This window comes from Ostrinia furnacalis, unplaced genomic scaffold, assembly GCF_004193835.3.
Source record: "Ostrinia furnacalis isolate ACB-3 unplaced genomic scaffold, ASM419383v2 OfSCF0396, whole genome shotgun sequence".
Taxonomy (NCBI): Eukaryota; Metazoa; Arthropoda; class Insecta; order Lepidoptera; family Crambidae; genus Ostrinia; species Ostrinia furnacalis.
This window is the reverse complement of record NW_021130635.1, coordinates 515,905-531,814: the sequence shown is the minus strand read 5'-3', so window position 1 is coordinate 531,814 and position 15,910 is coordinate 515,905. Positions and strand designations below refer to the sequence as shown.

Genomic DNA, 15,910 nt, shown 5'->3' with positions numbered 1-15,910 from the left:
TCGAATATGTGATTCTCTTTCCGTGTTAATATGCAGATATTTGTAACAAAGATAATCCACGTTAACTGTGACCAGTGCTAGTGGTTGCTTCTTCATTTGAAATATTATTTGTCCTTGATTGGTGCAGAGCCACACCGTGGCCACGGTCCAACATGAGTGACAACATACACTGCTGTTATCAATCTAAAAAAAAAGTTTTATTAGGATTATGGTAATCTACGTTAAAGGTAGTTGATCAAATACATTGTAAAAGGTATTCAACAAATCCACACGCTCATTCAATAACTTACCAGCTGAAGAGTCATCCACTGACATTATAACCAACTGAACTTGAATAAGCTCTAGGCTATAATCGCCTCCTCTGCATCATGGCAGCTACACAATTGATACATATCATAGGTTCCTCATGAGATTGAGGAATTGCTGGTTGCATTATCCAAAATCGGGCTGGGGTCAACATTGGGGCTCGGGTCGGAGTCTATACGTAAGCCGTGGTCGGCGTTTGGGCAAGGTTCGATGTCCGAAAGTGAGCCATTGGTCATTGGTTGTTCAAGAGTATGCCAGGGTCATCGGGAAGGGAAGCATCGAGGACCATGGTCAAAAAAATAAAGTCGTCAAAAGGGAAACTTATACAACACTCTTCTGCTTTTATTTTGGCAAAGACTTGGTTTTAAGAACTAAACAACACTCACGATGAAAAATACAAAACAAAGCGAATGACAGATAAAATAAACAGCTGTGATAATATTTTCAGTGTTGCCATGCTAATAATGTGTTGACGAATAAAAATAATCGATATAAAAATCGATTGTATTTTTTGATGACTCGAAATAAGGTGTNAGTTATTTTAATATTTTTGGTAGTGTTATTAGAATATTATAGTTCCAAAATACTGGACTGTCCTGTCGATGACATTGACAGCGGGGCGCCACCGTCAATACCGAATCGCTGGTTCCGATTTTTGCCATGTTGGAAACCATATAGTTGAACGATGGTAGCGCCCCCCTGTCATTGAGTTTGGCGGGACAGTTCAGCGTGGGTCATCTATAACCGGTGTTGTTTGTATGGAGTTTGACAGGTTTTTGACGTTTGTCAAATATGGGCGGCGTACCTTTTTAATTATTATTATGAGCCTAAATAATTATGAAATATATAGAATAATATGTAATTTAATTATTTTTGTATAAAATTAATATATATTTTATCGGTTTTATTTGCCGATCACGTTTGCTGTAGATATCCGGTTCCGTTTAGTTTATAAAAGCGAATATAATTAATAGATATTTTTAAATATAATTTAATCAATTTATAAATAGTTTAAAATATTTATTCAGTATTTTAAAAATATATTTTAATTATGAAATGAATTGTTAATAAAATAAGTCTATTGAGTGACTTGTTTTGTACAAAGTGTCGTGAGTAGTGGTGGGGTTGTTTGTCACTTACACACAGTATTTAAGTCATCTGTCGTTGTAGCGATGGCATTCGCATTTGAACCGTGTTATAAGGTGTTACTCTGCCCGATTGTGATCAAGTGTAATATTGTAATTATAAATAAAATTACAAGTGATTATTGAAACTTAAATGGTCTCATTTATCACCCGAAATGGAACCCAACGAACGTGATGGCGGAATACCGCCGACATACCTAATCTTAGGAAAGTTTGTATGTCTCATAATCAATGAGGGCTATCGTTTTAGCGCTCACCAGTTTGCGCCACTGTAGAGTAAGGTCCTGTCACTTGCTAGTAGCGAAGACAGTGGCACCAACTGGTGAGCGCTAAAGTGGTAGGAGGACTATCGCATTTGCACTCATCAAGATGGCGCCACTGTAGAGTAAGGTCCTGTCAATCGCCAGGGGTGCCAACTGTTAAGTATAAAAACGATAGCCCTCATTGGCGCTAACACCGCTTTGAGACCAACATTTGGCTAATCTTAAATATCATGATAGTTATGCGTCTTATTGACGGCGCGGCCATAATGTAGTCAAAAAAAGCTCATTAAACACATTTCAGTTGCAATATCGCAACTGTTACAACTAGGTACCTACCTGTACTACCTACATTTAAACCTGGACATGGGATCGCCTAATATTTTACCTTCTTCAGACTTGTCAAAATTCAAAATTAAATAAAAAAAAATTTAATGCTCAATATTGCTCAATTCAATTAATATTCAACTGCAGCCCTTTATTTTAAGAAAAAATCCAGGAACGGGAAGGACTAACGCGAGACACTGCCGTGTCATTTTTGCACAAAGCTGTAAAAATAAAACGACATTTCCACCGTTCCGTTTTGCAGAAATAAAGCGGGAGTTAAATCATTACACGATAAAATTGTGCTATCTCATTTATTTTTAGAAAGAATTCTTTGTTCTTGTGCTTTTTTAATGTGTTAGTTTTTAGAGATGAAAGATTCGCGGTATTTAATCATGCAATACAATTAAAAGCTTGACGGTATCGGCTTCAGACTGCTTATAAGCCAGTTCAACTCCCTACGATCGCTAACTTCTTACCCACCACAAGGTTGGATATTACACTATTTTGGATTCATATTTTAATATGTAAAAGAGCACCCATCTACATAACGCTATTATTAATGTGCTTGATACAGTATTCTGTAGGTACATGATTTGTATTCAAAAGAGGATTTATAATCCAAATCCAAGATCTAAACAATAAATATTGCCAACTTACAGTAAAGTTTGGCCTCAACAATTATGCAAATCAAATATTTTGCTGGTCGACGATTTATTTATAAGTATCCGATTGTTCGTCGACAAATTCTCCTAATAAGAGAGCACTTGAAGGAAAACAATGTTATTTTCACTAGCACCCAAAAGGCACTGAATTATTTTGCATCCCAAATTGAGGGAAGTCGAGTCGAGGATTTAACAAGCGATAAAATCGTATTAAAGATGGATTATGAAGAAACATAACAAGTCCTGTTTTGTGAGTTGATTTAAATTTGAAGAAAATGCCCGTAATTTTTCGGGAAAAATAATCTAAGCAATATTTTTTAACTTAAAGTGGATCCTGTTTCCCATATTCTTTTACGTATTATAAGTCATTAAATTTAAGTAAGGTACACCACTCTAATGATGTCTCACTATGTCACTATCCTAACCTAACACTAGATTTGTTACAACTGAAATAAAAAGTCACTAAAACATCACAACGTACAAAACAATAAATATGAGAACAATTTATATTACCGAAAAGTGACTTGTTTAACAAAATGTTACCAGTAATATATCAAACAGCGATCAACTTATTAAATATTGACCTCATCAAATAGTTTTCCTATTTATGTAATACTTCTGACCTATGACATAGTTATTTTTGATACAAAATATTGTTATCCTACCCACTTTTCCAACTTTTATCTCAGTGTGGGCGTTCCATTTAATACTTTTAGCGATTAAACCGGTATTTGTCGTTTTATAGTAATATTTTGCCTTATGTATTTTGTAAAATACATAGTTGTGACTTTGTGAGATACCTAAGCGACAGATTAAGCAAATCCCTGTTTTAGGAAGTTTGTTTGATTTCTTTTATCGAAGCTACAAAAACTAAACATATAAATGTTTCAGAAACGAATTTGTGTTTCTGATAGTAAAAAATTTGTTTATCTTTGTAAGGTTAAAATTAATAATCTTTGTGTGTGAATCATTTAAATATGAATGGACCATTTACTTCGTTGTTTTTAAAATGTTTCTATGGAATTACTTTTATATGGAAAAAAGTAAATCGGATAAGTTTCACGAAATTTAACTAGAATTGGGAACTGAAACACATTTTTATGATATTTTTAGGATTCGATGACTTTCAGACATATCACTATCTACTTAAAAATATTAACGCGCTTGAGAAAGATATCATAATAAACAATATCTAAAACTACCTTGATCGTTGTTTAATTAATTTAGGCAAAATAGAATTCAATTTGTACCTACAACCAATTCATAACAAAGAATCTTGACACTTAACAATATTGGTGTTTCACAGCAAAAATACATATTATGTAGGTATTCATAATTCATAGCATTATCCAAAACGTGAATACGCAAAACAATACCGTTATCTCATTCAATACACAAGTAAATAAAAATCTAAGTAAATATGTCTTCCACAATATTCTCCGAGTTGATTCAGTAAATATTTTTCTCTGAAACACCAATCAAGTGAAATTGAGGTTCTTTATTGCGCTGTATAAAAGATAAAACAGAATGGATTATATCCACTTAAATACAAGTCTCGAATCCATGAAACTTGTACTTTTATACGCTCGAAGCCTTAAGGAGACTTTAGAAGAGTTCAACGAGACTTTGAACCTTACGAAAACGTTCCACAATTGTGCACACTTTATAAGAATGAGGGTTATGGCACAGTGCTAGCAGAGTAGGTAACGAAAGCGTCGAAGAACTATGAAGATTTCTTTCAGAAATGTTTTATGGAATTGACAGGTCTCTGCATGTTGGCTATGTTGACAACTGCTCAATTTTTTTGAGTGTATATTTTAACTCATTACAACAGCCACTACTAATTATCTGAAGGGTTAGGGCCTTAGGGAGAGCGCCCAATCTCTTACAAGTGCCTATCATTTTTCTATAGTCTCTTAGTAGTCTCTTTGTACTAGTTTCTATAGTATGTTTAACCAAAGGATGTCTACGCTAGACAGAGGTCTCCCCCAAGGATTTTCACTACGGCCAGTCTACCCGCATCTAGATATGTCCAGCAACCTTTACAAAATCATCGGCCCACTAAGTGGGAGGACTTTTTACGGTAGTAAACAACATATACTATTCTGTATTATTTACTCAATATCATAGAAACTTTACAATAATCCACGCAGAATTCCCTGTCAACATCAGTATTCCCGAATCCAGACAACCACAAGTAGACACACTAGCACATCAAGCTTAACACTGTGGGATCTAAAGTAGTTGTAATAAGCGCGATTTTGCGACTACAATGTAAAGTCTGATGACCGTACATTGTCCACAACATACTCGAAAATATTAAAACAAATATTTCTGACGCAAGAAGTAAGTAAACAAGAGCAGTAACATATTTTGTAAATAAAATGTTTTAAATTTTACGCAAGTTTTCCTTTGATGATTTCTGTAATTAGGTACAGTTTATAAATATTGGTATTGCATAAATTTTATAAATAAAAATAATTGGACAAAGGCAAGTAAAAGTATTTTAATTATTTATTAAAAAATCCGTCATAATACTCGTCCAACCTACTTGAGTTCAAAAAGGTAAGAAATTTGCTGCTTCTACGATTGACAATAGTCATTGCATTCTTTTTATTTTAAAGGTCATAGCACACTTATCAACCCCGAAAGCCGCGAGGCGAGGCGAGGGGTTTACGTTACGCTGCGGATAAGTGTGCGTGGCAGTACGGAGTTTCATACAAAGAACACTGACCGCGTCGAGTTGATACGGTTACGATCCGTGTCCGTTGATAAGTGTGCTTAGTTCTTAAGGAAGATAGTAGATACACAAGTTATTTTTATTAATAAATCACAGTTAGGCACTAGACTATATTATTATGCACGAAACTTCTATTCGAATAGTAGCATTGATTCCAAATATGACAATATCGTGTAATAAATCATTACAGAGACATTACATTAGAATTTATATTATATTTTATACGATTAGGTATTGTATTATAAAGTAAAACCTAAAAATCCATATTCTTTATTTGATTACTTCCTGGACATGTTGCAGATATAAGAATGATTTTAAAATGTAGGTATTCTGTATTAGTCGATTATTTCACATTTATTATTTGATTGGTATTTAATGTAAATATTCTAGAATTTTTATTGTATACAGTTTAGTATTGTAGAAATAAAAATCAGCTAATATTTTTAATTAAATATTGTACTTGACTACTTCCGGGGCATGCCGTCGATAAGTCGTTTGAGATGGTCGATTTTGACGAATGGAAGGGGAAGTGACGTGATCGCTGGCATGCCGCCGGACAGGAGCTTAATTGGTTTGTAGCATTGGCTCAGTAAAGACCTCAAATCCCTACGTATATAGTCCTAGTTTTAAATTGTAATAAATGTATTTTTTGGAACCAACAAATAAAAGGTGTAAAGTATCTGGAGTTTATATTTTATGAAAATCGCAATAACCCGCTGCCGCTTGTGTTACATTTCAGCCTTAAAAATAACGTCTAAATAGCAGCTAAAGCCGGGCGTCGTGTGAATGTTGTGAGAAATTGGTCTATTTCTCAATACGACCCGAATGGTAATGAAATTGCGGGAATTTTTCCAAGAAAACAAAGGTAGCATGAGAAATTGTTGCTTGAGCACTTGTAAAATGCGACTTTTAGAGGCTCGCCGAGTTGAATGGGAAGATTCTATTAACAATGCCTTATTTGGTTCCTCAAAAGGGGTCAATAAAGGCTGGAGTGTAAAAAATCGGTACCTAGTCTACATCTGAATGAATCTAAAAATTCTTAGTTTGTCGGTGACCCTAATAAACCCAAAGAGTCTTTATTAATATTAGTTTCTTTAAAGTAAACAGCCACGAAATAATTATCACCAAGGGAATGTATGTCATGGATGTTTAGCGTTAATCCATCTTGAACGAAACCCTATCAATAACAATTGCTAGTGATAACTATTAATTTTGTGGTGATATTCTGAAAATTTCAAAATTCCTTTGTGTAAGTGGTAACAGGCAATTTAATGTAACAGTAGGCGTTTAAAAGAACAAAAGCTATTTGTAAGAATATACCTATAACCTCTACGAGTATAACATACTTACTCGAACGTCTCAACATTTAAAGGTAGAGCTTCTTAGCACAAAAGTTGGCATGAAACTAAAAAATAAACATCTATAGCGGTAAGGCCCAGTACAGACGGTGAAACGCATCTGCAACGAAACTGCAACTTTGTGATGATTCTGATGAATGAAACTGAAACTGAAAGTTTCAAACTCGTCGCGTCATGTGTGGTCTCTCAACGGACGCTATGGCAGAAACTTAGATGCTACTCAAAAGTAACTAGCAGTTGCAGTTTCGTTGCAGTTGCGTTTCACCGTCTGTTCTGGGCCTAAATCAACACTTCTTACTACTGAAGCACATTATTTTAAACACTAGTCAATCAAAATAATATAAATTAGATTATTAATCCATAGTATACTGCTTTTCTTGAACTCTACAGTGTTTAATTTCACCTAAGTTTCCCAAGCAACATTTTTGCACACACACACACATTCATCCCGTAACGCTTTGAGAAGTATTCGAACGTGATGTTTACGGTCATTTAAAACCGTTTAAGCCTTTCCACTTAAGGGGGAGGGGGAGGGGGATCGTCTGGATATCCTTAACGTAACATATCAGTGTAATCTTGGGTAGGGTGGAACAGAGATAGGGAGAAAATTAAATGTTTTGGTACTAGGGTAAGCTCGTGACTACGTCTGTGAATTTAGAATTACGTAAATCGCATATCTTTTGGCAGTGTAAAAGATAGTTGTGTGTTATAAAGACGACCAACGCTACCATCTGGAAATCATTGACGGAGGTATATGTTTAGGAATGGATGCCCTGTGGCTGAAATGATTTATTTATTTTTATTGGGCTATCAACATGAGATACAGTATTAAACACAATAAAAAAAATTAAGCCAAAGGTCTCTAGCTAACTGCTCCCACACAAAACGATAACCACAGCATGCATTTTATTATAATGTAAGCAACTCTTATGATAATGGCACACGACCGAGATACGTAAGGAAGGAAAAAAATACTAAGTAGGTGGATAGTGGATACCATCTGCTTACCTTTATTTTTACAATTTATCAGATTAAACATATGTCTTCAATAAGCTAAACAATTTTTATTGAATAAAGTTTTGTTTCCATTTTAAACCAAAAACACACAACATTTCCGTAGAACACCTACTGCTTCCGACCTTTGTTTCGGAGTACCGCAATAAAATACCTGTTATTGTCTATAAAGCGAACAGTGAAATAAATAGCTAAATCCATAAAGATAAAACTGGGACGCTGAAGTGCAATCCTTAAAACCCTCGACTTTGTAGTTTTATGCCTCGTAAACTACAGTCAATCTGCAGTCATTGGGTTTACAACTTCAAGACATTCAGTTAAAATTGTTTTCCAAGGTGATAATATGACGCGTGATTGACAGATAAAATAGCAATGGGGCGTAAAATAGAGAACTTTCAGGAGGAAAATCGCTATAGCATGGTCGGTCACCTTGTAAAAAGCGAGCGAGAGAAAAATCTTTCCGTTCCTTCGTTTCAGCCAAATGACGTCCACCGCTGGACAAAGGCCTCCCCTAAGGATTTCCACAACGAACGGTCCTGGCACCTTCCGCAACTTTCACCAGATCTTCTATTTGGTCGTCGTTTCAGCCAAATGACGTCCACTGCTGGACAAAGGCCTCCCCCAAGGTTTTCCATAATGAACTTGAAATTCTATTTGGTAGGTACTAAAGATTGTAATTACATCAACGCGCAAGATCATTAGTCATCTTATTTTTAAGGAGGTACCTACTTTTGTTATTATTTCAACATCTTCATCATCATCATCAATGGATGCCTCCCGCAATGATTTTCATATTTCCCGGTTGGTAGTGGCCTGTATCTACCTTCCTTCTACCGCCTTCTTGCTACCTCTATGAGGTCATCAGTTCAGTGGGTGGTTTTCCGGTGCGTTACTTCAACATTCATTAATCAATTCTCACTTATTAGTATTCAATGGACCTCAATTTGATGAAGGCCGCCATGGTCATGATCGCCCATTAATAGGTTGAATTAATTATGCAGGTGAAACATTAATTGCCATGAAAGCAATTAACATCGTAGCTACTCGGTCAGGTGTAATGGCCAGTAATAATACTGCTTACAAAAGGAAAAGCGGACCAGATATTACCAGTAATGACGTCAATATTAGTGTCATTCCTTTTTCTGGTAATGACAATCTAAATTGCTCTACTTACAAATAGCCTCATTGCACTATAACTGTCATTCCTTTATTCCGTTAATGTCATTACTTGAAAATATAATTGTAGTCTCGATGCAGACAGCACAGAACCATCATCATCATCATCATCATCATGTCAGCCATAGGACGTCCACTGCTGAACATAGGCCTCCCCTAATGCTTTCCACGTTGATCGATTGGTAGCGACCTGCGTCCAGCGCTTCCCTGATTTACGATGTCGTCGGTCCACCTTGTAGGTGGACGTCCCACGCTGTGCCTTCCGGTACGCGGCCTCCATTCCAGAACCTTGCTGCCCCATCGGCCGTCAGTTCTGCGCACTATGTGCCCTGCCCATTGCCACTTCAGCTTGCTAATCCGTCGGGCTATGTCAGCGACTTTAGTTCGTTTACGGATTTCCTCATTTCTGATTCGATCTCGCAAAGAAACACCAAGCATAGCTCTCTCCATAGCACGCTGTGCAACTTTGAGCTTCTGTATAAGGCCTATAGTAAGAGGCCACGTTTCCGAGCCATAAGTTATCACTGGTAACACACATTGATTGTAGACTTTCATCTTCAGGTATTGGGGTATTTTGGAAAAGATGTTACGTAGTTTCCCGAACGCTGCCCAGCCGATTTGGATTCGACGACGCACAGAACCAGTCGTGGTGGAAATCCTTGGGGAAGGCCTTTGTCCAGCAGTGCACTTCATGGGAGCGCCACGGGAGAGTGATTTTCAAACGTCAGCGAGACTTCAGATTTGTATGCCTTGTCACCTCATAAATCAATGTCACCCCTCCCATAGGTACCTCAAACCAGGGTTAAGCGCTAGATCTATAGTTAATGCTAGACACGTGACAATCCCTTTCTCTACTCGCTGTCGTTTTACTAAAATGCTGTAGTATTATTTCCTAAATGCGGTTCTTTCACCCGGGCCTCGGAAACTGCTGTCATTCACCGTTATGGATAACACAGACATTTATCTTTTGCTTCCTTCCTACGTGCTGGCAGATAAATCATAGAGCTTTTTCCAGGCGATTTGATAACCTATATGATGTACGGGGTATATCGGTTGTTGATGTATTGTGTAATAGAGGGAGAGACAGTAAGCTTAATCGCTAATTGAGAAGGTAGAAAGGTACAATGAAGCTTGCCTGATGAGATTCCAAAGTAAGGTTCTACTGCGATTCTTATAGGGATCTATTTGGCCAGGCTTTTTTCCAATTCAAAACTCAACAGTACCTACATTTTTAGGGTTACATAGTTAACCATAAGAAATCTACTAAGTCTGAGTTGCACTTCCTAATAATCGGTTATTGTTATAACCGGCTTTTTTTGTGAAGAGTTTGACAGATTTTTAACGTATGTTTAAGTTAAAGTAAGATGGTGCAACCTAGTCTAAATGTGTTTTTATTTCTTGATAAGCTAAAGTTTTATTTACCNCGCCGACAGCAGCGGTGGGATCACAATCCCCTATACTTGGTGGAGCCTTCAGAGATGCAGAATCACGACACGAGCCTACATTTTCCATGGATCAAGTGATGAGTTTATTGACAAGTGTGACGAAACAAGCAGCGTCGAGTGCAGTTACTGCGGCGATCTCTGCCACTCCTATGCCCCGTGATCGCAGCCATTTTTACCTCCCACCGTTTGATCCAGACATCCGTTCACATGACATCAGAGATTGGTGTGCGAATGTTGACGAAACCATCACTGCTTTCAACATTTCACCGCAAGAGGCACGCATGAAAGCTATTCTCCAACTGAAAGGACGCGCTAAGACATGGGCTGATACCTGGTCCCTACAATCCACTACTTGGCAGCAAGTGAAAGAAGACTTGATTCGAACATTTGGAAAGGAATTCCGGTATGCTGATGATGTTTACAAATGGCGTAGCTACACATCAGATCAAGCTGCCAGTTACGCCGAGTACGCTACGACGGGATGGACACTCTTCAAGCGGGTTCGGCCTGAGGCTTCGGACGCTGAGGTGATCGACGCTTTGATAACAGGTATTTATCCTGAATATATTAGGTCTGAATTATTAAGAAATACACCTGATTCTTTGCCCAAGCTAGTTTCTGTTTTAAAAACTTATCGCAAGCGTAAATTTGATAGTTCAGAAAAGCCTAATAACAGTTATATTAAAAGATCGCGTGTATCTGAAATCCCTGGAAGGAATGACCAAACTCTTACTTGCTACAAATGTAACAAACAAGGTCATCGTTTTCGTGATTGCAAGGAATCCACTACTCTTTCGTCTGTGCCGATATCTAAGTCAGATTCTGTTCAAGACCCTAGCGTTCCTAGTGTTTCTGTGAAGTCTGTCGAGTGCAAATACTGTCATAAATTGGGTCACGTAGAAAAGAATTGCTTTCGAAAACAAAATGCCGAACGTAACAGGGCTTCTCAAAATAAATCTGTATTTTTTTGTAATTCAGTGAATCGCAGTACCACAAAAGTGAAAATAGGGAATAGCTTTTACGACTGCTTATTTGACACAGGCGCCGATTGTTCATTAATTAGGCAACGGTTCTCTGGGTGTGTTCCAGGGAAAAGGAAATCTGTAAACGTTGTTTTTTCTGGTATCGGTGGTTACCCAGTGCGTTCAACCCAATCTATCACAACCATTGTTGAGATTGATAAAGTCAGTGTAGAGCTAGAGTTTTATGTAGTCGGGGATACGCAAACCCAATTTGACATTTTAATAGGCTATGACCTTTTGCAAATCCCTGGTCTCAGTGTTACATTAACTAACACTGGAATTTCAATAAATCAAGCCGCTAATGACAACGTAAAGGCTTTGAATGAGTGCTCAGTAACAGATTCTATTTTTGATCTTGACACTGATATTAAAGACCAGGCCTTGCTTGAACAATTAAAAAATACCGTAAGTAGCTTTCAAAAAAGTTTTACTACCGGAAATAATGTAACAAAGGTCAGTACAGGCGAGTTAGAAATTAAATTAAAAAATCCTGATAAAATTGTACAACGCAGACCCTACAGGTTATCCCCCGTTGAACGTGAGAAGGTAAAATGTATTATAAATGACCTTAAGAGTAATGGTATCATCCGCGACAGTTCTTCTCCTTTTAGCAGCCCTATTCTGCTCGTAAAGAAGAAAGATGGCTCTGACCGACTCTGTGTCGACTTTCGAGAGCTGAATGCCAATACACTTAGGGATCATTATCCATTACCTTTGATTGCAGACCAAATAGACAAATTAGGTAAGGCGCGTTACTTTACTTGTCTGGACATGGCCGCGGGGTTTCACCAAATACCTATTGCTGAAAACTCGATTGAGAAAACTGGCTTTGTAACACCCGACGGCCAATATGAGTTTTTGCGCATGCCTTTCGGTCTTTGTAATGCGCCTTCCGTTTATCAACGAGCAATTAACAAGGCATTAGGAGATTATAAAGATAAAATTGCTCTTGTTTATATAGATGACATATTAATTTTTTCTGAAACGGCTGAAGAAGGCTTGCATAATCTAAATCTTGTTCTTAAGCGCTTGACAGATGCTGGCTTTTCACTAAATATTGCGAAATGCTCATTTTTAAAAACTTCTGTTCAATTTTTGGGAAATGTTATCGAAAATGGCACTGTCAAGCCAAGTCCATTAAAAATACAAGCCCTGTCTAGCTCGGAAGTTCCTAAAAATGTAAAGGAACTCCGCCAGTTCAATGGTTTAGCTAGTTACTTTAGAAAATTTGTGCCAAATTTTTCTAAAATTATGATACCTTTATATGAACTAACAAAATCCAATGTCCCCTGGAACTGGACTGAAACCCATGAAAAAGCTAGACAAGAGATAATTAGCCGTTTAACATCATTCCCATTGTTGACAATATTTGACCCTGACTTGCCAACCGAACTGCACACTGATGCCAGTGCTCTTGGTTATGGGGCAGTATTAATACAGAGACAAGATCAGGTCCCCCATGTCATCGGCTATTTTAGTATGAGAACGACGAGTGCGGAAAGCAAGTATCACTCGTATGAACTCGAAACTTTAGCCGTTGTCAAAGCTATTCGTCATTTTCGCCATTTTTTATATGGCCGTTCATTTAAGGTCGTAACTGACTGTAACTCCCTTAAAGCCTCTAGGCACAAGAAAGAACTGACTCCTAGGGTACACCGTTGGTGGTCTTATCTGCAGTCGTTTCAGTTTGAAATAGAGTATCGCAAAGGAGAACGACTTGCCCATGCTGACTATTTCAGTAGGAACCCAGTGAATGTGACTAAATCACAAAAAAGCTCTGACGAAGTATCGAGCTCAGTCCCAACATTGCATTTCTCTCTTAATGCTTCAACTCTTGACCACAATTGGTTGCTCATCGAACAAAAACGTGACCCCGTACTTAAGAATATAGTGGACCAATTACAGTCCGACTCCATTCCCAAGAACATCGCAGACACTTATGTTATTTTACAAGACAAATTATTGAGACGTAAAGTACAAATAGATAAGAAAACGCGAAAATTGATTATCGTTCCTCGCAGTTACCGATGGAACTTAATTTCCCACTATCACAATTCTCTCCAGCACTTCAGTTGGGAAAAAGTATTGGCCAAAATACGAGAGCAATATTGGTTTCCTGACATGTCCAAACTAGTACGCAAATTTATTGAGAACTGTGTTAGTTGTAGAGTCAGAAAAGGAGTATCAGGTGCTAGACAAGTTTCTTTGCATCCAATTGACAAAATTTCTGTACCTTTTCACACGGTGCATGCAGATATTACTGGCCAAATGAATGGAAAACGTAATCGCGCTGAATATGCTTTCGTTTACATAGACGCATTCACTAAATATGTTCATCTTGTGTATTCAAACGATCGTACCTCAGATTCTGCTATTAGATGTTTTCGTGAAGTGATTACTATTTTCGGTACTCCCACTAGACTTATAACCGACCAAGATAAAAGCATGACTTCCTCGGATTTCAAACAATTTTGTCAAGATTTCGGCATAGAACATCATGTTGTAGCAAAAGGCGCTAGTAGGGCAAATGGTCAGGTGGAACGAATTATGAAGGTCATTAAAGATAACATGTCAGTGGTGGAGCTTGATAAGCCTTGGCACAATGCAATTCAAGATTTACAATTAGCCATAAATTGTACAGTCTCAAAAAGTACTGGTAAAAGTCCAATGGAATTATTATTTGGTAAAAAATGTCATCCTCCAGCTATCAAGCTCCTCCAAGTTGATGATGATGAACCTGTCGAAGACCTTATAGCTGTTAGGAATGCTTGTAAAGAAAGGATGGACGAGCGATCTATTCAGGACAAAATTCGATTTGATAAAGGTAAAGCAAAAATCAAACATTTTCAAGTTGGAGATTTTGTTTTAATGCGGATTCATGAACGTCATACTACAAAATTGGGACCCAAATTCGAGGGCCCCATGGAAATTTTGGAAATTCTACCTAACGATCGATATAAAGTAAAACACATCAATTTACGCGGATGCTCTGAAAAGATCGCCAGCCATGATTATTTAAGACCTGCTCCCGTCGGACAGGCAGACCCGTTCGATAAAAGTGAGGAATGTACCGCATGGGCGGATGATATCTTAGATAAGAATTAAGAAAATAATTACTAGAGCTAATTAGTGTGTAATAATGAAGTAATTCGTGTCAATTTAACTATGTTCCTCTCCACATTTCCTATCCTAACGCTGGCTGGCCACCATGCGTTTCCTTTCCCGGTCTTGGAGGCTAGATCCCAGGATGGGTGATGCCTGAATTGGTGTATTGGCTAGATCCCAGGATGGGTGATGCCTGAATTTGTGTATTGGCTAGACCCCAGGATGGGTGATGCCTGATTTGTGTTTTGGCTAGATCCCAGTAGAGGTGATGCCTTGGTTATTTGTGTGATTATGAATTTATTTTGCTATAGTATGATTTTGTAATGTTATTTTTATTTTTAAAAAATGTAACTTATGTAATTCAGCGCAGAGAGCGCGCTGGATCAGTATGGCCGTATGGGCGGCGTACCTTTTTAATTATTATTATGAGCCTAAATAATTATGAAATATATAGAATAATATGTAATTTAATTATTTTTGTATAAAATTAATACATATTTTATCGGTTTTATTTGCCGATCACGTTTGCTGTAGATATCCGGTTCCGTTTAGTTTATAAAAGCGAATATAATTAATAGATATTTTTAAATATAATTTAATCAATTTATAAATAGTTTAAAATATTTANGCATACTCTCGAACTACGAATCTCACTCAACCAATGACCAATGGCTCACTTTCGGACATCGAACCTTGCCTAAACGCCGACCACGGCTTACGTATGGACTCCGACCCGAGCCCCAATGTTAACCCCAGCCGACCGACATAGCCTAGAGCTTATTAAGTTCAGTTGGTTATAATGTCAGTGGATGACTCCTCAGCTGGTAAGTTATTGAATGAGCGTGTGGACTTGTTGCATACCTTTTACAATGTATTTGATCAACTACCTTTATCGTAGATTACCATAATCCTAATAAAACTTTTTTTTTAGATTGATAACAGCAGTGTATGTTGTCACTCATGTTGGACTGTGGCCACGGTGTGGCTCTGCACCAATCAAGGACAAATAATATTTCAAATGAAGAAGCAACCACTAGCACTGGTCACAGTTAACGTGGATTATCTTTGTTACAAATATGTTCCATAGACTGCATATTAACACGGAAAGAGAATCACATATTCGAAAATAATGTAATAATGGAACAGATTTCACCTCGTCAAGTAAGTTTTTTTATAATTATTTTCATTATATTTTATTAAAGACATTGGCTTGATATATTTGAACAAAGTGTATATTTTTTTATACTTAGGAATTCCCACGGGAACAGGAATTAGCGGGAAAATCCTTTTGTATGAAAAATCTAAACGCTTAGCGGAAGTTAGACGCTTGAAATTTGGCATGTAGGTACC

At 37.3% G+C, this 15,910-nt stretch overlaps 1 protein-coding gene and 2 long non-coding RNA genes across 3 annotated transcripts; 2 read left to right on the top strand and 1 right to left on the bottom strand.

Moving 5' to 3' along the window:
* Nucleotides 1–47: 47 nt before the first annotated feature.
* On the bottom strand, nt 48–757 carry LOC114362962 (uncharacterized). Its single transcript, XR_003656739.1, has 2 exons — nt 291–757; nt 48–183 (listed from the first exon to the last, which is right to left on the bottom strand). It is a non-coding gene; the product is annotated as an uncharacterized LOC114362962 (long non-coding RNA).
* A 622-nt stretch (nt 758–1,379) lies between these two features.
* LOC114362976 (uncharacterized) lies at nt 1,380–14,674 on the top strand. The gene is made up of 3 exons (XM_028318568.1): nt 1,380–1,644; nt 10,420–10,982; nt 14,031–14,674. The coding sequence occupies exons 1-3, from the start codon at nt 1,607–1,609 to the stop codon at nt 14,558–14,560; spliced, it is 1,131 nt and encodes a 376-aa protein (XP_028174369.1). The 5' UTR covers nt 1,380–1,606; the 3' UTR covers nt 14,561–14,674.
* A 520-nt stretch (nt 14,675–15,194) lies between these two features.
* LOC114363025 (uncharacterized) lies at nt 15,195–15,679 on the top strand. The gene is made up of 2 exons (XR_003656748.1): nt 15,195–15,384; nt 15,492–15,679. It is a non-coding gene; the product is annotated as an uncharacterized LOC114363025 (long non-coding RNA).
* Nucleotides 15,680–15,910: the final 231 nt, after the last annotated feature.